This window comes from Centrocercus urophasianus, unplaced genomic scaffold (assembly GCF_019232065.1).
Source record: "Centrocercus urophasianus isolate 14NV4802_14NV808 unplaced genomic scaffold, USGS_Curo_1.0 seq_51, whole genome shotgun sequence".
NCBI classification, from domain to species: domain Eukaryota; kingdom Metazoa; phylum Chordata; class Aves; order Galliformes; family Phasianidae; genus Centrocercus; species Centrocercus urophasianus.
This window is the reverse complement of record NW_024885100.1, coordinates 435,155-455,699: the sequence shown is the minus strand read 5'-3', so window position 1 is coordinate 455,699 and position 20,545 is coordinate 435,155. Positions and strand designations below refer to the sequence as shown.

The 20,545-nt window shown below is 47.0% G+C and overlaps 2 protein-coding genes across 5 annotated transcripts in view; one reads left to right on the top strand and one right to left on the bottom strand.

Moving 5' to 3' along the window:
- IFT140 (intraflagellar transport 140) overlaps positions 1–2,713 on the top strand; it is a 78,688-nt gene extending 75,975 nt beyond the window's left edge. The window contains exons 27-31 of the mRNA XM_042835396.1: positions 677–883; positions 1,094–1,306; positions 1,391–1,557; positions 1,877–2,018; positions 2,198–2,713. Coding sequence (XP_042691330.1) covers positions 677–883; positions 1,094–1,306; positions 1,391–1,557; positions 1,877–2,018; positions 2,198–2,401 — 933 coding nt within the window. The 3' untranslated portion in view covers positions 2,402–2,713. The remainder of the gene's footprint in view (positions 1–676; positions 884–1,093; positions 1,307–1,390; positions 1,558–1,876; positions 2,019–2,197) is intronic.
- Positions 306–20,539, bottom strand: TELO2 (telomere maintenance 2). Of its 4 annotated transcripts, none has more exons than XR_006171549.1 (21): positions 20,274–20,539; positions 19,696–19,973; positions 19,102–19,170; positions 18,375–18,522; positions 17,916–18,018; positions 17,498–17,566; positions 16,434–16,575; positions 15,084–15,220; positions 14,033–14,121; positions 12,723–12,836; positions 12,056–12,144; positions 11,672–11,763; positions 10,656–10,772; positions 9,973–10,044; positions 9,245–9,415; positions 8,473–8,564; positions 7,644–7,743; positions 7,211–7,275; positions 6,344–6,459; positions 1,751–4,055; positions 306–1,384 (listed from the first exon to the last, which is right to left on the bottom strand). XR_006171549.1 is itself a non-coding variant. In XM_042835398.1 (21 exons), exons 1-20 carry the CDS (start codon positions 20,537–20,539, stop codon positions 3,952–3,954), a joined length of 2,433 nt encoding a protein of 810 aa, XP_042691332.1. In that variant the 3' UTR covers positions 306–2,209; positions 3,945–3,951. The 4 variants fall into 4 exon arrangements, 3 of the variants coding, with proteins under 3 accessions (XP_042691332.1, XP_042691333.1, XP_042691331.1); XM_042835398.1 differs by having other exon boundaries at positions 306–2,209; positions 3,945–4,055; XM_042835399.1 differs by having other exon boundaries at positions 3,945–4,055.
- Positions 20,540–20,545: the final 6 nt, after the last annotated feature.

The following is a 20,545-nucleotide window of genomic DNA, read 5'->3' as shown; positions in this document are numbered from 1 at the left end:
CTAAATATATTTGGAGATGGAGGAATTATATTATTACCAGTCAAAAATAAACAAATAAATAAAAACCAGTGGTTTCTGTCCCACCAAATGTAGTTACAGTGCTTCATTTCTCACCTGAAGTTGTTGTCCTCTTTCTTGTGCTGGTAGCTCAGCCTTACCAAAATTCTGAGTCCCAATTATCAATTTGCTGTGACTCACTTTCTCCCATAGTTAGCAAGGGCACAGTAGCTCTTTTCTGGCTTAACAGGAAATAGCTGTGGTGTATCCTATTCCTTTTTCTGTATTTGAAGTAAGAAAACATTTGATGAAATACTTCAAAGTACCTGTATCCTTTTATTTGTATTTGCAGAAAAACCTTCACGTAATCAACCACACCAAACAAATCTGACTCAGATGTCTCTGGTAACATCACACTCAAAGAAAAAATAGATAAATCTTTTCTGCCACTTAATGATGTCCTCTGAGAAAAGAGATGAGAAATCATGTTCTTACAGAAAAAATGAGAGTGTATGCTTGAATTTGAGTTGCTGTTAGGACACTTTGCACAAGCGTTCTAATGAGAGAATCATCTGCTTGCATTTGTGCCTTCATACAGCTGATTTAAAGTGACACCACAGACAGCGTGAAATCACACTGCAGTGCTTGCAGCAGCTCACTGCTTTCTCATTTCCATTAGTACCACGAAGCTCTGCAGCTGTGCCTGAAGCAGAACCTGACCATCACAGAGGAGATGGCTGAGCGGATGACAGTCTCTAAGGACTCCAAGGAGCTCTCTGAGGAGTCCCGCAGAGAACTCTTGGAGCAAATTGCAGACTGCTGCATGAGACAAGGCAATTACCACATGGCAACCAAGAAGTACACGCAAGCTGGAAATAAGTTAAAGGTCAGTTGGGACAGGTAGAAAAAACAGCTGAGGAGGCTGAGCCTCTCACCTTTATACAGTTTTACAAGAGTGATTTGAGAGGTAGATCTTGGAACAGTCAGTAGGCTGTCCAGAGGAGGCTTCCCAATCATTTTAGCAGTGTTTGATTTTTGTATTTGATTTTTGTATTCTGTTTGCTCTCTCTGCCCTCCCACCCCCATCCATTGTTAGGCTATGAAGGCACTGCTGAGATCTGGAGACACAGAGAAAATTGTCTTCTTTGCGGGAGTCTCTAGACAGAGAGAGATTTACATCATGGCAGCCAACTATTTGCAGTCACTGGATTGGCGTAAGGACCCAGAGATTATGAAGAACATCATCAGCTTCTACACCAAAGGGAGGGCCCTGGATCTGTTGGCAGGATTTTACGATGTGTGTGCTCAGGTACACCCAGCTTCTGTCATTCTTCAAAGTGTTTAGGTTGTTAGTTGTGCAGTAAGAGCCTCATCTGAATCTCCCTTCCTGCAGGTGGAAATTGATGAGTATCAGAACTATGAGAAAGCACAGGGAGCACTGACAGAAGCATATAAATGTCTTTCAAAAGCAAAGACCAAAAGCCCCCTGGAACAGGAAAGCAAGCTAGCACATTTGCAAAGCAAGATGGCTCTGATAAAGCGATTCATCCATGCTCGGAGGTGAGTTGCTGTGTTTGGAGCATGTAGACTAATGACGAAAGTATCATGCAAGAGGAAAACACTCACAATTCAATAAATCATTTGCAGAAGACACACTTCTATAAGTAGTTGTAGCAGGGAACCAGAGGTGATTTTAAAAGCTATGTTGGCATTCGAGACCAAAGTATAACCAGAAATATGAGTAACTGTTGACCTGGAGAACCACAGCCATCTTTGGTTGGATGATTATCAAATGCACAGTACAAAAATCTTTCCCGTGCTTCACGTGGCAAGCTGAAAGTCCTCCCCCACACGATTTTTCTGTTTGGTCTTTTGCTAGGGTTTACTCTGAGGATCCCAAAGAAGCCGTCAGACAGTGCGAACTTCTCCTGGCTGAACAAGATCTTGACGACACCATCCGGCAGGGCGATGTCCTGGGATTTCTGGTTGAACATTATTTACAAGTGGAGGAATTCCATGTGGTAAGTTAATTTTCAGCTCTCACACGCTGAAGAGCCCAAACCTGCACACCAGCACACTTTGTCAACTGAAGAGCTCCTCAGCCAGGCTCTGAGGATGGATGCTTTTCACCTTTTTGCTGGGAGCTGTAGAAGCAGCGCACCCTCCTCCCTCTAACAGTGATTTCTGTGCTTTCCTCTAGGCTTACCAGTACCTGGAACAGATGCGGAAAAGAATTCCATGCACCAACCTGGCTTACTATGTCAAGCAGCAGACGATTGAGGCGGTTCACCGAGGAGCAGGAATTCCCATCAGCCAAGCCTTGCTTCCAGAGCAGAGTCAGCACAGCAGCACGGAGAACAAGGACGTGGAAGAAGAAGTGGCTGATGAAGTGGAAGGGCCCTGACACCTCACAGTTAGCAGCACCAAGGCCGAGCACTACATCGTTTATTCTGTAGTCTTTAGGGGTCACAGATCAGTCAGCAACTGCTGCAGCAGACTCTTTTGATTATTACCAAGAAATTTATTTTTTTTCTGCTTGACTCTATAATCAACAGTGATGGATTATTTTAAACACTACATACAAAAAGCAGACTGTAACTAGCCTGGTATGAATCTAGTTTTTGTATTTTAATAAAGAAAAATTTTAAAAGAGAACTGCACATTGCAAGCTCAGGCCTTGTTTGAGGAGGAAGTAAGGTGAAAAATTGTGAGCTGACCAAATTCTCAGGTACAGGTGCCAACATACTTCTCTTTCCTTAGCAAACTTCTGAAAACAATCTCAGTTCCACGTGGCCAGAAGCTTGGGCAGAAGTCAAACCACTGCCCTTCTACTGCACGCTCTCTTCACCTCAAAGCTTTATTTCAATATTATAGGCTCATCCAGGCTGGAGCTGTGGTTTACAAGAAAGCTGGACTTGAAGCCTCTGAATTGTAGAGTGGTTGAGTTTGTAAGGGAGCCCTAGATGTCATCTTGTCCCACACCCCACCTGTCTCTGAGCAGGGTAACCTGCAGCCAGCAAAGCTTCTCACTGCTCTGTGCACGTCAGATTTTAGAATGGAATTTTCTTTCTGGCACAAACGGGACCACAGCCATGCATGGAACATTAAGCCAACATCAATAACCAAGGGCTCAATGAGCTTTCAGTGTCTTATGGTGCCCTATGAAAGCGTCACGCACAGAACTTTCAGATTAATGAGCCCTTCTGCTTGCAGTGATTTTTTTTTGATGACTTTGTGCCAAATATTGGTGTGACCAGGAAAGCCTTGAATTGTATGCGCTCAGAGAAGAAAGGTGAAGGAACATTTTAAGATCAGAATCTGGTCCTCAGTTACTTCAGAAGAATCTCCTGTCTGTATGCGTATTATACAGAAAGAATCACTTTGTTCCTTACTCACCCCAACGCAGCTCTAACTCAAACCTTTAAGCCCTGGCAATTTATTTCAGAACTTTGCTGCAGCTATTCAGTGCTTCCATCTCTCAGGGTCATCCCCTACACCACCTCCCCCTTGAAGCAGCAGCCCTCCAATGCTGCCAGAGGATGGGAGCCTTTGTCAGGGGATGTCACAGACAGCCCTGCGAGGTAAGTGGCTGCTTCCAGCCCTCCTGTTTTTCTGACAAGAAGTCTGCTATGAGATCTTCCCTGTATTTTTAGCAGAGCATTCAAACCTGCCAAGGTTATAAATAGCTGGGGTGGGGGCTGGGGGCGAGGGGAGGATGGCAGCGCTCGCCTGCCTTCCTGCATCTGTACACCCCGTACCGGATAGCAATAGCTCACTAAGTTGGCCTCCACTACAAAGTCCAGATGTCAAGTCAGGTTTGCTGGCTTACAGCACTGCGCCCTTCCCCCTTCTTCCTCTTCTCCAGCCAGGTGACTGCTGAAGAGGCCCCAGCAGTGCCTACACAAGTCCAGCTGGCAAGAGGATGAGGTTAAGGTCATTTCTTTTACCCTTCAGCTAGGACGGGGCAGTTTCCAGTTTCTTCTTCAGGTTCTCCATTAGTAGCAAGTTCTGCAAGGCCAACCTCCTGCAGTCCCCATCCGGATCTTTCTCTACCACATCTGTAAAAGAACATGCCGAGGCTAAGCTGGAAAATGGAGTAAAACGCACTGCTCTTCACCCAGCCTGTCCGTAATGTTACACTGACCATCACGGCCCTAAAGGCAACAGCAAAACATCTGCCATGCCAGAATTCACACTTCTCCCCTTGAGCTATCCGGAACCATTCTGTAGCCCATCCACTAGCATGAATACAGTCTGCAGTTAAAAATACACTGATTCAGAAGCCTAAAGTCTCCATTCTGCAATTCTACACGACTGCTCAGTGCTTCCTCCTGAAACGTAGTCACAGCACTCTTGAACTGGGGGAAAGGAACTTCCATGCCTGCTTCTTTAACACAATTTTCCTTCTGCTGGTCTTCTGCTAAACTAGTACATTTTTTATGTTTTATGGAGAATGAAAGGGAGGGGACGAAGCTGCTTCAAGCAGCTGTTATTTCAGGGGCCCTTACTGAGCCTGCAAAGCACAAACCAGGATGCACGCAGGATGTCTGAGCAGGGGGAGCCTGGAAGAGCAGAGAGCCTGTGCAAGGATATCCTGTACGCACAAGCAGTGTGCTCAGAGCCCAGCACTGTCAGCCCAAACACATGACTCATTCAGACTGAGCAGAGCTATTTATAACCTGACGGAGAGCTTCACTGCAGTGTTTCCACACTCCCTCTACAGAAGGAGAAAACGGGAAGGCTACAAGACTGCTTACTGCGAGCTCATAAGCTAAGAGACTGACATTGGCACTGCTTCCAATTGCACGAGCACAGACCTTGAATTGCTGCCACTTAGGGGGTACTAAGATACACCCAGCTCATTTCATCGAATAAATTTACCCATGACAGCTCCACAGCACTTGCAAGGCTGGGAGGGGGGGGGGAATTCCCTCAATTCCTCAGCAGCTGCCTTTGAAGGAGTAGTTTCCTAGAAATGCTCAGGTATTCCCCTCAGACCTGACTGTCACAAAGGCAGGTCTCTAATGCCTGACCTCATCTGCAGGAGCAGCAAGGAGGAGCCCAGAACCTCCCAGGGAGAGACCTTTTACCAACAATCACAGAATCACAGAATTGTAGGGGTTGGAAGGGATCTCCAGAACAAAGCCACAGCCCAAGAACTTGTGTTTCAGGAAGAAGCTCCATAAGGACACAAGTTTTAAGTGGCACCTAAAAGACACCTGCCTACACGTGGAGCAGAGTTGTGTTCTTAAAGGTTTCTGAATACATCATGTGAGCTTACGCGTTCCCACCAGGAGCTATCGCACAATTTCCAGGCAACAGCACCACAAGAAAAGCCTGTTACACTTCCTAGAGGCACAGAAAAATGCTGCTAACCCTGTTCTCCTCCTTCCAACTCATTAAAACCAGACTACACCCACCCCTCATTCTGAAAAGAGGGCCACAGCATCCCTGGAAAGGCTTTAATTGGTGATAGCAGTGGTTAACAGCTGAGACGAGCAGATTCTTCAGAGCACACCATGTCATGGGGAAAGTAAAGCTTTTGGCCCCACAAGGCAGCTCTCTTTCTCTTAAAGGCCACAGAGCTCTGCAACCTGTGAGGATAAGAAGCCACCTGTGTCAGTGCTGCTTCCTGCCTGCTCCCTGGGGGAAGCCAGCTCACCAAGAGGGGCAATGGTGAAGGAAACCAACCCAGGGAGTCACATAAGGGCCACACAGAACAGTGCAGGCTCCAGGAGCACAGACCACACAGCATCATTTCCTCTTGTGCTTGCAGCATGCTGCAGTACGCAACCATGCCCTTGTGCAGTTCTAGCTGTGCACTACTCATAAAAATTGGAGTTTGCACACATTGTTCAGCACAAGCTGCTCTCTTTCACAGGTTGTTATTTCCTTCAGCAATAGGATGTCAGGAGATGGGGCTCTTCCTCCGCCTATAGAACGTGCACACAGCATAACACAGCCACATAAGCCTTGTACGTCACTGCCTGGCTGCAAGGTGCAACGCGACAGCATTCTGCAGCTTCATGAGAGGAGTGCTTGGAGGCTTAGGCAGAGAAGGGGGTGCACAGCATATTCTAGGATATTTGTTTGGCAACTGTTCTAAAGCGTGAGGACAGCTGCACTTTGAGATGCCTCACACACCTCTCAGCTTGTGCTTTAGAGACCTCTACAATACGTCTCTACAGCACACGGTGTGCTCTGCCACCTGCCCCAGACTTCGAGGCGAGCTGTGGGTATGTTTGTCACACCAGTGTGGTGCACGACACAAGCACACTACTGCTGCAGCCACACTCTTAAAGAGATGCAAACCAGAAAAACACTGACATTCCCCACCACGTCTCACCTTCCAGCCAGGACCGAGCCTCCAGAAGTTCCTCTGTCACATCTTGCAGAAGATGCTCTGCAGGGACACTGAGGAGTATGGAGGAGACACAGGACAGCAGCCCCTGGCGCACGTACCTGTTGGAGAGAGGCAAACCAGTCAGAACCTGCAGCTTCCTGCTCTACCTTGAGTTGCTTCTTATGGCTCACCTTAAGGCTTCTCCAGTTTCCACTATTTGTGATTATAGAATCATAAAATCACAAGGTTGGAAAGGACCTATAAGATCATCTACTCCAACCATCCTCCCACTACCACTGCTACCACAGGCCACTAAACCGTACCTCATAGCTCCTCATCCAGACTTCTTATGACAACCATTGCCACCTTCCTACTAATTAGGAGTGTAATTATGTATCAGCTTGCATGCCACTCACATACAGAGCCTCTCCCACACATGGGCTCAGTGTGCACAGCAGAACACAGAGACCCGGAAAAGTCTGAGGTGAAAACAGAACTTGTGTGTTTCCAGCATTTTAGCTACGTGTTAATTTCCATTCAAGTTGAATGCTGGAGCTGTATCTAAAGTTCTCTGAGCTTATTCAGTTGAAAACATTACAAGGATAGTTGGAGGAACGTGCCCTGTTTTTTATAGGTAATGATTGTACCTCCACACTAGAAGACGCCAGCTAATACCTGTTTGACATCAAAGCCATGATTTCATTACACACTCTAGCAATGCTCAAAGGAGCACAAGGCCAGAGGTCAGCATTGAGAAGAACTGGGGAAGTCACTGGCATTTCCAGCCGGGTGCTGGACAAGGACAAGGACAGGCTGTGGCTGGCCAGCACAGGGGATCTTTAGAAACAAATGCACACAGCTACAACTCACGAGTCAGTGTGGAAACGCAGAGCCCAAACAAACTCCAGCAGTGCCTTTCCCATCGCAGTAACTGCCTGTAAAACAGGATTATGACAAACACTGAATACCTTCACACTCACATCACTTCAAAGGACTGGATCTCGATACGCACTGCTGTGAATGTCAGGGTTAACAATTATTTTACAGAAGAGAAAACTGAGGCAGTCAGAAGAACTGATGTGCTCAACTTCCCATAGAAATTGAAAGAAAAACTACCAGAAGCAGCAGAAGGAAGTGCAGGGCTGCCTGAATCCCACACCTCCTTTCTGATCATCTTTTCTCAGCCCTTTGAGGACCCCTCAGCACGTGACCCAAACTCACTGCAGGCCTCAGAGCCCACTGCTGTGTCCAACAGCACCTCTGAGCTCCCAGGCTGGAACTCACTCCACACAGCCTTCCTTACCATGGTGTTGACAGCCAGGTACATCAGGACTGCTAAAGTGTGGACCAGCCTTCCAAGGACCAAGTGATCTTCTCCCAGGAGATCAAACGTTGACAAAGGTCTGCAAGTGCAAGACACAGTTCTGAACCAGTGACAGGGATGATCTCTGGAATGGTTGGGGTGGTTGTGAAGAGCAAACGGTCACGCACAAATCTGAATTCCTAAAACAGCAGTCACTTCACAGACTCCAATACAGACCAGAGCTGCTTGCTCCCAGACCAGAAACATCCTCTCCAGTGAGGATCACTTGCTTGACCAGCAGCCTAGCTTTGTTAGAAAGAACTGCATGCAAAAGCTAGCATTGCTGCCATCCTAGAAACAAACCATAAAGACACATAGTACAAGAATCTTGATTCCAGTGGAATCAATTACTGACCCTTCCTTTGGTAAACAAAGACTTGAGTGATTGACAATAACCCGTGTCCTGTAACATGATGCAGTTAATTTCTGTTAAAGAGGGCAGCCTGAGTTCTGTGGCTTTGTATGAACCAGCCAAAGTGCTGTTGGATACTGTGAAAATCATCACCCTGTGGACCTGCTAACAGGCTATGCTTAGTAATGCATTCACTTACTGCAGGGTCTCACATATTTCCATCCAAGAAAACTTCATTGGATAAGTGGAGAGCAGAAAATCTTCCTCAGTGTGCTTTATCCACGAGCCAGGCATCAGTGTGGTGTCACAAGACTCCCACATAACCTCTGGGCTCTATTCTGCTGCCCTGAGACAAGCAGAACAAGCAAGAGATTCACTCTCAAGCTGTCAAGTTCACATCCCAAGGTGTTCACTCACCTGTCAAAGTTCTGGATCAACGGAAAAAAGAAGTGTCCAGCAAGAGAATTGAACTCATTTGGATGGGAAGGCTGTTCCACTTGAGACTGCCCCTGTCCAAAAGAAAAATAAACTTAGACACAAGATGCAGCACCCATAGTTCTACATTCATCTATTGCAGCCATCCCACTGCCAGCTATTGCTTACTTGAACACCTATGGCTGCTAGTTTCCAGGCCAGTCAACTCACTCTCCACTTCAGATCCTCTCACACATCCAAATGTTTCACTAAAATATATCTCAGTACTGCTGGGTTACATATAAAAAACAAGAAGAGAATTTTGGAAAGCAAGTCCTCCAGGATGAACCACTGGGGAGTCACAGGACCTGGGAAACTGGCAACAATTTATCTCCCTGAAAAAGAGAGGAAGTCTGAGACAGTCCACTGCAGATGCAGCTGCACTGAAGGAGGATGCTCTCTGAGGTGCAGCCACAGCTCCCTGCAGTGGCCAGACAAGCCCAGAACATGCAAAGAACGGCCAGAGCTATCCTTCAATGCGAGACAAGGAGACCAAGATTTACTTTCATTCTCCTCCTGGGAGAGGACTACAGGATTTGGTACTGAAAAAAATTTAACAAAAGACTGAAGTGAAACTGACATTTTAAGTAATCCAGTCCTGCCTCTGGATTGGGCTCAATTTCACGTCTATTTTGCTCTCTCCAGATAAAACTACAGCAATCCCTCCTGTCCTTGTTTCTGCTGGATTTGACATTTGTTGCTGCCGTGGCCTCACCTTAGCAAACCTCCTCGTCTTGCTTTTGATTCTCTCATCAACAATTCTTCTCCAGTCCTTGGAGCTGCCACTCTCGGGAAGGAGCTGGATACGAGGGTTTTGGGCACCAGAATGTTTGGTCTTCCCATGGCCTTTGGCACAGGATAGTTCCTGAGCTGCTAAAACCAGCACCTAGATGAAAAAGAAGGGGGGATGGTGTTAAAATAGGGATAATCTGTACTGAGGAAACAAGTTGAATGCACCCAAACCAACGGGAACAGCAAGGCAGAAAGACACAAATTTAGAATTAAGAACTGCAAGGCAAGCAATTGAAACCCAGTGAATGGACTCTGAGGTAAGGTGCAAGCAGTCACTGCCATGAAACAGAACAGCAGCCCCCTGTTCAGACTCTGTAACCCTGACACAGAAAGAGGCACAGGCAGACTGCTGGCTTGCAAAAAGCAAAGAGATCCCAGAATGATGACACATCAGGAGAAAATGGCTGCTTTATGGCAAAAGATCATCACACATTTTTCATTGTATGGGCAACAATTGCTGCTTAATTCAAATGTAACAGAATTAAGAGCAAGAGAAGAATGGCAGGCTCAAATATAACTAAGAGATTCTCATGCCTCTGCTTCCTCCTCACCTCTCCTACAAGGAAAAAAGGTCCCCACTGCATCTTAGGGACACTGCACTGGTGCAACAAAGACATAACAGAAGTGGGAAGCGAAGAGAAGAGCGCTTACATCGAGAATATCCATGCGCTGACGAAGGCTGTAGTTCAGAGAGTAGAACTGGGTGGTCAAGTACTGTGCTACCTGTGCAGAAAAATCAAGGAGCAGTGAGCCCAGTCTGTAAACAGCCTTTCTACTCATTCCAAACATTCTAAACTCTCCATTCGAGGCAATGTTCAGTTTCCTGTTAGCTAACAACAAGACTCTGAGCTTGGGGAAGAAGAGCACTCTATGAATAGGGGAAATCAAATACTTCCAATTCTAGATTCTCCCAGAGGAAGTGAACAACTAACAGGACTTTGCTATTCTTCTCTCCCTCTATGCAGAGGTTTTCAAACAGCTGTCATGGCAGCTGATTACAAACAGCAGGCTGCCAGTGTGCCTCAGCTTCCTCCCACATAAAGCCATCTTCCTTTAGTGCAAGAATCCTTTTCTGACTTGTCTCATCAGGTACACCCATACACACAAAATCATGTCCTGCAGCCTGTTACAGCTCTTGAACAAGCTTCTGCTTTCCTGTTGTTTGTTATCCATTACAGATCCTTCCGTGCCCAGCCCATCTCTGAGGCACTGCCAGATTTGAACCAGCTCTTCACGCTCTGAAGCTGCTATTACCAAACTAGCAAGAGACTTCACCTCCTTAAATTTTTGCCAGTGCCTCAACTGGAAAAAAGGAAGCAGTAAGAGGAACTAACAGGTATTGGATCAGTGGTTAAAACAGCTACTTGTGCCTTCTGACGGAGCTCTGCAAAGCCTTCCAGGCAGGTCTTCTCCTCCAGATGCAACAGTATTTTTGCCAGCTCCACGCTAACCTGCTCAAAATAAGACAACAGGAATCATGCCACTGCAGGTTATGCTTCTCACAGGTTTTACAGAGTCCCATCCACCTACCACTTCTAATGCTGTAGCACAGAGGGAGCAACACAGGTAAAAACATGCCCTTTACTCATGAGGGAGAAACAACACATTAAGATAAACATCATCAAGATGGATTTCTCAAAACACAGAACAAAACCCTCAGCTGATTTCTCCATCCATGTTCATTTTTCACTTTGGCTTTTTAGACAAATGCTAACATCGTGAGACAGGAAGACCTGACCTTACAATTCCTGAATCAAATCCCACCTTTAGGTGTTCCCTGCCACGTTGCTGTGAGCAGTCATCACAGCAGCATCTTTGACCTAAGTTCCTTTCACTCAGGCTTTTAATCTTGATAACACAACCCACCTGCTCCCTTGTTAAGGAGCTACATTTGTACGAGCAAAGACAGGAAGTCCATTTGATTTTATTTCATTTTTGTTGGGAAATAACAATTATTCAATTTCAATTCAATGTCAATTACATCCAAAATTAAAATTATTTTATCTGTGGGATTCATGGCAGCTCTACGTGTTGCCTTTCCAAAGCTTTTTCTGCCCAGCACAAAGCATGGAACTTGCCCTGCTGCCCAAGTGACTGGCAAGGTCTACTTGCAAACACATTTCTTTTTCAGTGCAAGAGCTGCTCAGTGCCACTCTGCTGCCTTCACTCCTGCCTACTTCCCTGTAGCCTCAGCTCAAAAGCAACTATTTCCTTCTATTTCCCTTCCCAAGCTCAAAATTCAGACATTAGCTCAGTGGGTTGCTCTGCTGGGAAGACTGATCTCCTCACAAGGCCAAAGGGATCGCCCAGCACCAGAGCCCACTGCTCATTGTTAGCTTCACTGCTTCACCTCTCTTGCTGCTGCTGGATTCTTCCGAACCAAGCTCTCAAGAGCCTTGACAGCTTCTTCCCACTTGTCCAGATCTTCAGAACCTGTCAGGACTGAAGGCAAACAGAAGGCAGGCAAGATATTAACAGAACAGTTCTGCTCAGGTACATGCCCTAATTTTCCTCTGCCAGCAGTTTGTCTTCTTACAAGAAGGCACAGCTGACCCAGCACACAACCAGCATTAAGAGCTGGACTGCAGCTCTTTATGAATGACAGTTCAGTACTTGAGCCCAGATAACTGAAAAAATACAGCTTCTCTGCATTAGCTCCAATAAAAACAACCGAATGAGACTGCTCTCCCCAAAACAGTAAGAAAAAGATGAAGACTCGTCCCAACATTCACACCTTCAATACAGTCTCGAATATACACTGGAGCCTTAGTCTTCTTCAGTTCTTTATCCTCTGACATGTCGTAAGGTGTCAGGTCATCATCACTGTAAACACAACAAGGGCAGGAGTTAGCCCATAGGGGAAGGCAATTCTTTGCCCAGCTGACCTCAAGGAAGTAAAGAAGCAGCACAAACACCACCGTTACACCACTACTACTGCAGTGCAGAGCAGCATGGCTGCAGCCCAGGCTAAAGGAGCTCCCTGGGAAGTTGTAAGAATTACTCTGTAAGCAGATCTCCTGGCCAAGTGTAGGCAGGGGTCAGGAGACCCAGAGGCATGAAGCTGATTCTTGAGATTTCTTTATATATTATTTGTAAAAAGCCAGGATAAGCAGGTCCACTAATGAGTACATATATCAGTAAATCCAAGAAATGTCTCATAAGTCAATCATACTGAATGAATACAATGGTTGTGCCTGACAGTGGCTTTGCTCCAGTTATTGACAAACGTTCTTGCATACAGTTTCCTACATGATGTCTTACTCTGCAGAACACCATTCAGCTGAACAAGGTCTGCTCCCTCATTCTGGTCAGAAAGAACAAAATCTGCTCCCTCCTCTCCAAGGCTGCTTTTAAGAACCTGCTATTTCTTTTCCATTTCCTACCAGTTTCTTGACTCATACCTGTCAAGCTCAGCATCTGACTCCTCTTCTGGCATCACATGAGTCGTTGCTGTAGGTGATTTCCCATTACTTTCCAATACTGGTGGCAGTGCAGCATCTGCATTCTCATTCCTGCTGAAAGCAATGAGAAACAATAAAACCAATAAGGTAACAGTCTGTATTCACAAGCAAAAAGTTCCCAGCTCCATCACAGCCCCACTGCCTCAATAGTATGACAAATTCTCGTTTCTGTGTTGTCCCACCCACACAAGGAACAAAATCCTGAGGCAGAGAACGTGGTGAGGGGAGAAGCAGAATCTCACAGCTGAAAAGTAATAGAAAACAGAACTTGAGTTAGCTCATTTGCTGCATTCTCCCTCTGCTAAGTTGTACCTAGGATTGCTAAGGAAAGACTCGTCTGTGGTAGGTGGATCTCACTGGTCTGGAGACCATCAGTGACACTGACCAAGTGGAGAGCTAGGATCTTAAACCTCTCCTCAGGAGACAAGTGCAGTAAAGTATTTCTTTGGACTTCGGTATGTCCTTTAATCTCTCTACTTCTCAAATGCTGCCTAAGCAGCTGTCTGTGCTGACTACACCACTAAAACAGGAGCTCTACATCTTCTGTAATTCACTGGAGTGCTGGACAGCTTCATTTGCTAATAACATCAAGTGACTGATTTATCTGCTGTTAAGAATAAGTGCTTCAAGAGCTACAGCAGATGCCATGAAAGCAAAGAACACCACAGAACCAGGAATGGTCAACTGACAGATATCCCATATTTTTCTTACTGATGAATGGTCTGGACACAGAAGATCTCTCAGATGCAGACAGAGAGGCCCATTCAACTCTGCTCAGGGGAACGTAAAATCCCTAGAAACTGCAGCATGGTTTCACTACGATCAGCTGTCAAACAAGCAATTCTAACACATGCTACCACTTGAGTTGTGAATTTAAGATAATTATATTGCATTATAACAACAGTGCATTGCAATGCTTTGTAAGAATATAAAAGACATCTTGAATTCCACATATGGTCCTAAAGTACAACTCAAAAAAGGTACACAGAAAGGCAAAAAGAATGACCAGGGGCTCAAAATTGATTACATACAGGGAATGACTAAAAAATTGAGGGCTTGTCTGGAAGGGACAACGATCGACAAAAAAGGCATGAGAAGAATTAAAAAGTTCAGAATCAAACAACACATCTCTTCCAGATGCAGTCCCCAAAGATTATCAAGGGAAAAAATCAGATCAAACATAACTTTTCCAGTTACTCAGCATATTTTTTGTATCTGCTACATGGAAATGAAGAGCAGCAACGTCTTACTTATCGTCTGGAAGACCTGGGAGGACACTGAGTGGTGCAGCTTGTACCAGAAGGGACTTCAGCTCTCTTGCTTCATCATCTTCTTCATACTAGACATTCAGAATAACTGTTACTGCTCTCTAAGATGACAAACATGCCCAGCATGCAACACCTGACCCCTCTGCAGTGTGCAAATGGGGACTGAATCATCCTCAGCTGAACACACAGCCATCCCTTTTGTTTCAGTCACTACCAGCAGTAACATTAAAGCTGCACAGAGATCAGTGCCACGCGTAATCTTCCCCCCTGTATTTCATGGTAGTGCTTGGTCAGACCTTGTCTCAGTGTTATTTATAACCTTCAAAACGTTTCATAAGTGGCAATGCAACAAGGAGAATGAATCAGGTTTTTAAGGAACAAATGGGATTTTATCACATAATTCTTATACCTTATACTGGCAATAACATGACAAAGATCCTCATGTCAATCTTGAAAATCTCAGGGCAGGCGTTCCCAGCGCGTCAGGGAACACACACTCACCACTCCCAGCTCCCATAGGTCAGACTGGGGTTTCCTCACACAATGTGACAATCTTCCAGTGGTCCATTACTTATTAACAATTTACCATAAGCTTAACCATCAGATTACACCCCTAGGGCCACCCTCACCCGTCCACCTGGTTTTTATGCAATTCCTTTTTGTAATCAGGCAACCTCTCATTTGGAAAACATCGCTGACTCTCCTCACTTCCAGATAAGAAGTGTTAGAAGGTTGGATGTTAGGAGGAAGTTTTTCCCCAGAGGGTGGTGAGGCACTGGCACAGGTTGCCCAAGGAGGCTGTGGATGCCCCATCCCTGCAGGCATTCAAGGCCAGGCTGGATGTGGCTCTGGGCAGCCTGGGCTGCTGGTTGGTGACCTGCACACAGCAGGGGTTGGAACTGGATGAGCACTGTGGTCCTTTTCAACCCAGGCCATTCTATGACTCTGCGATAACACTCTGGCTCACCTGCTTTTAAACTTGTACTCCCTCTGTGCCCCACGTACCAGAGAGGAATTTCACTATAACCTTTACCTGAAACTGCAGGACGGGCCCATCCGTGTTAATCTTTGAACTGATGCTCTCGGCCACTATCATCCCCAGGCGCCGTATCTGAGGCAGGCTGCTGTCCAGGTGGCACTTCACGCCCTCCATCATGCTCGTGAGAAGTTCTGCAGAACACAGACAGCATGCAAACAATGCCAGAGCCAAACGTGTGCCTTCAGAGGTCATCCAGCAAAGGGTAGAAAGGCAAGAAGGGCCTAAGCAACCATGACTTCTGCCTGCAATGGCAGTACTGCCTTTCAACACCAACATACTGAAGCCATGCTTTGTTGTGGGCACACAAGCACACATCACAAACACATTATGAATCTGGAATATTTAGTTTTTCACTGGTATAAAAAAACAGAAAGGATTTCAATCCTTAGCTTATGTTTAGAGCTTTGAAACTGGGTAAGTGAAACCCGCATCATGAGGAAATGGCAAATTCTGGCCAGTGCAGTAATCAGAGGGAGGAGACTCCCTCATCACCTAGGCAAGCTGACACAGGTAACTAACATCAGCATTTCTCAGTCCAGAGAGAACTGTGACTGCCATCCTTATCTGGCAGACCTACTGTCAGCTCAGGAAAGCTTATGTGTTCAGCAGCTGCCAGAGAGAAAACAGGTTATAAAACTTGAGCACAGTAAAACTTGAGGCAGTAGCAGGTCTTGTGAAGCACAATGAACTCCAGCCTGAAATGGCAGAACAGGTTGTCCAAGTCAACCTTCCAACAAGTGAAAAACAAAGCCAGACAAGAAGCAACTCTAAAAATTGGACAGATATTACTTTTTTTGCAATAAAAGTTTTATTTTCAGACCAGAACCCCACTCTGCTACATGTTATCTAATTACAAAACAGTCCTTGCCTGTAACACACTATCACTACTCACCTAACAAGTGAGCACACTGAGGGAGCAGAAGAACACAGGAATGCACACGGACAGAGCCGAGCCAAACAGCTTCTGATTCGTGGTGCTCTTCCCTCCCATCTCTTTTGAAGTGTTACTCATGCTCCAGCACCAAGACAATTTAAGCACGTGATTCCTCCACCCAGTTCCAGAACCAATCCAAGTTTTCCTGAGACAAAACTTAAGAGTTCCTAGGGCCACTATTCAGCTAAGAACTTCAGTTCAAAGATACCGATCTCCAACTTCACACTTTAAAGCTCTGTGCTTGGAATCACTTTGTATCACTGCTAAAGGAAAAGGATTCCAGCAGGACACCCAGCCTGACAGGATGAAGACAGGACAGTTTTGTTCATCTACACATCAAAACAAATCATTCTCTCTTCCCAGTCAGACCTTCTGTTAACCACATCCATGCCTCACTTCTGCCACCTCACCTTGCCTGCAGCTCTCTATTTCGGGTTCCTTCAGGTGAGAAAGGCAGATAAGAATGGCCTTACTAATATACTGCTGCTGCTCCACTGGAGAGTGTTTCACTGCACTGCTGCTGCCCCAGGTCTCCAACAGCTCTCGCAGCACCTGAATCAGAGTAAAAACAACTTTGTTCATCCAAACTATCTTGAAACAGATCTTTTCCACATGTCAGTCATACAGCACATGACACCTCAGGATGGCCCACAGGTCTTAATGCCTCTCAGTGCAGTCAGCCTCCCTACCCACGGTGCTAACTTTGTATTTCAGAGACCAAAATGGTCTCGCGCTTGGCCAGCTGAGAAGTTCAGACCATCTTCCTTTAATATCTTGTTAAATGTAAGATTTTTGAATGATAAATACGTTTCTTTTTCTTAAACACAGTATCATACTGCTTTCTGACAATAATACATTGTTCTGCATATTATCTGCTATCACACAATGTTTCCAGTCCAATGTTCAAAGAGCAGCTGCCAGTGGTCTCACATTTTAGAGCTTGTAACCACTGCAAAAAACAAACAAACAAACAAACAAAACCCAACACATCAAAATGATAACAAAACAGGGGTGATTTCCAGAAATACAAACTTCCTGGAAGTTCTGGTGGTACGCTGCTAAATTGGAGAGAGAAAGGATCTGTATCTCCACTGAGGTTAAGGGAGAAAAAGAGATTCTGAAGCATCAAGCATTCAGCACACAGACGGCTCATAACCAACTCCAGCACTTTCTGTCACCCAGGTCAGCTGAGAGAAGCTGAGGAGGACAAAGGGCACCTGTAACAATCCAGACCTTTGCAGTTTTGCTACCTGGAGGACAATTTGCCAAGTGAATATGAAAAGCATCAGCAGTGCAGAACGTCTTTGGTTTTGCACAACGTGTTGGTTTTGCATCCCAGGGCTGCCATTGCTGCCACGAGCAGCAGCAAGAGTGACTTAGGGAAGTTCCAACACCCCACCCCACACGGACAGACATTCATAGCGTAGAATTCCTTCCAATCAGACACCTCACCAAGGCCATGCCTTAACCTTACCTTGATCAGTAAGGCACGACGAAGGCTCTCCAGGGACAGATAGCCAAGAAGATTCTGCAGCACTGCAGTCTGTAATGAAAACCACAGGTCTTGCTTTAACTGGGCATGAAGTCAGCGTCCAGCAATGCTGAACGTGTGTTAAACTTCAATGTGAAGGACTGGTTGACAGCATTCAAACAGAAAAACTAATTAAAAAAGGAAAAAATAAGAACAAAAAAGCAATACAAGCAATTGCTGATGAAATATATGGCAAATCAGGACAGGAATGCAGCACTCGTACCAGCAATACCAGACAAATACAGAACAGACACAGTCTAGACCTGGAGCTCAGCTAAATAAAACCAAACCCAACAACAACAAATTGGCACTATGGCAAAGACTGGCATTGCTTCACTGCTGTTCAGCTCAGAGCCCTTACCGTGCAGCCATACTGCAACAGCAGCATCTTCTGTGTCACGACAAACTGAGCTTTCTTATTTTTCACAACCAGATTCCCCAGCAATCTAGACAAGACATCTGCCCTAGCAAAACAACAGCAAAACATTAGGGATCTATGGAGGGATTGTCACACTGCCTCTCATTACATGAGATTCTTTGAGCAGCTATTTGCACTGAAGTGAACACCTCTAAATGTTACGAGTCACTCAATGATTGCAAATAATGTTTTTTTTCACTGCATGCCATGGCTCAGGCCTGTAGGGAGCAGTGCAGGTTCTAGCTGAGGGGGAACAATCAGCAGTTTTGTCCCTTGGTCCCTCACGAAATGGCACTGTAAGAAACAGACTACACACGTGTGTGTGTGCCAGCATCTGTCCTAAGTGTCTGTGGCAAAGTTCCTCCCTGAAGCAGAGCAAAAGCTGGAAAACAGAGTTCTTACCCCGGCGCTCTCTGAACAAAACCAAGGACCACTGCCTCCATCCAGCGGTCTGGCACACACTCAACCAACCGCCAGCAAATTCTTTGCCAGATGCAGTCAGACTTGGTGAGATCCGTGAGGTGGGGCATCAAAACGCTCAGAATTTCCTCTGAAGGAGGAGAGAAAAGAAAGAAACACATCAGCTGGGAAGAAGGACTGCAACGCTTCTTGAGGTCAGCTGCAAGCATAAAGATCTTTATGGACGGAGAAGCAGAACAGTCTGCAATTCTATTTTCTTTCTGTGGTGGGAACACCGTGCAGCCTAAGAAACTTGCAAGCATTCCTCACTGCAGTAAATAGATGTGCAATCTCTCCTTCTTGTCCCTGAAGCCCTGTCAGCAACTACTGTGACTTTAAACTCCTAAGCCAAGCGAGACTGAAGGCTACTCATAGGAGATGATTATTACATATGGGGAGTGATTTTTGCTGGTATTTACAACACACTTTCAGGTTACTGGATTAGATGCACTAGAAGAGCACTTAATAGTTATGCCCCAAATGGCAAGATGAGGGGAAGGGCAGAAAGCTCACATATTTTCGAGGTATGAGCACATCACACTTGCATGAGATGATAGAAGAGCATCGCCATCTATCAGATCTGTAGCTGAGCGGCCTCAGAAAGCAGAGAGCAGCCTGTGCTGATCCACAAATAAAACCTCAAAGCTACCAGGTCAGGTAGAACACTCACTTTGTCTCCCATGAACACAGACCTTTCCCAGGATATGTGAAACGAAAGAGACTGAGCAATCCAAGCCACCTGGAATGAAACAGACAGAAGCTTAACGAGATCATCACCAGCATCACACAAAGCTGGTACACACATACCTACAGGCCACAAGTCTGAAAATGCAGATGAGTTTTCTTTTGAGGCATGACTTCAGCCACCCCCTCCCTCCCCATCTGCCTTCAGGTACAAACCAACCCAACATTATCCACGCAGAGGCGGAGTGAGAGCACTGAATAGCTCAGTGCTGCTTCAGCACAACGGTGAGTGCATTAGTGGTTGGTTCTGCACTGGTCTTCCACACACTTCATTTAGCTCACAGCTGGCAAGGGATGAGGATATTTAATAGTTCACAGGGCTGCAGCTTTTAGCAGGACTTTTAACAGCCTCAGTCTCAATCCTGGTATCTTATCCTCTTAAAGCACAACGTACTTCACAATAGAAGATGAACTTAAGGCTCCACAACACCCATTATTTACACCTCGAGCACCAGTCGAGGGCTCCACGCACAAAACACTCCAGAGGAGCCGCCTATACGCGCCTGTTCTGCATTCCCACCTCTGAGCGAAGCAGAGACGTTGTGCAGCACCTGGAGAACCGCGCCGCCCAGCAGAGGGAAGTAATGCTGCGGGAAGAACACGGCGGGGCTCCGGCCCAGGAGGCTGTTGCCGACGAGGTCGGGCAGACACACGATCCTGCCCAGCAGCGCGTCCTGCCGCTCGGCCGAGCCGGGTCGGGAATGCTGCTGGCACTGCTCCCAGATGAGCGCGGACAGGCGGCCCTGCCGCAGGAACCGCTCCAGCACCTCGGGCACCGCGGCCAGCCGCCAGTCGGAGCTGAAGGAGGAGAGCTGCGCTGAGTGCCCGCCCCGCCCCGCCGCAAGGAGCTGCGCGCGCGGCTGCCGTGCTGGCACCGCCGCCCCGAGGCGCCCCGACCCCGGCCGTGGGTGGGCTGCAGGCAGCCCGGGACAGGGGTGGGGCTGCGAGGTTCCTCCCAGCTCAACCGCTCCTGGATTCTGCCATCCCCTAAAGGCGACCCCGAGCCGCCGAGCCGAGCAGCACGGCCGCTCCGTGACCCCACGGGAAGCCCCGCTCAACCCCCGCTCCCCTGCCCGGTCCCCGAGGCGCGGCACTGACCGCGGGGCCGCCAGGCTGTCGGTCAGCGCGCTGAAGGCGAGATCGGGCGGGCCCTCCAGGAAGAGGCTCCGCCACGGGCCGGCCGGCTCCTCCGGCCCCGCTGCCAGGTTGCGCAAGAAGGCGCCGAGGCGCGCCCGCTCTCGCTCGCCGAGTGCCGCTGGATCCCCCGCCGCAGCCAGGGCCGCCCGCACGGCCTCCACCGCCTCCGCCTCAGGACGGAGCCCGGGCCCGGCCGCCTGCAGGGCGCTCTCCAAGGCCGCCGCCATGATGGA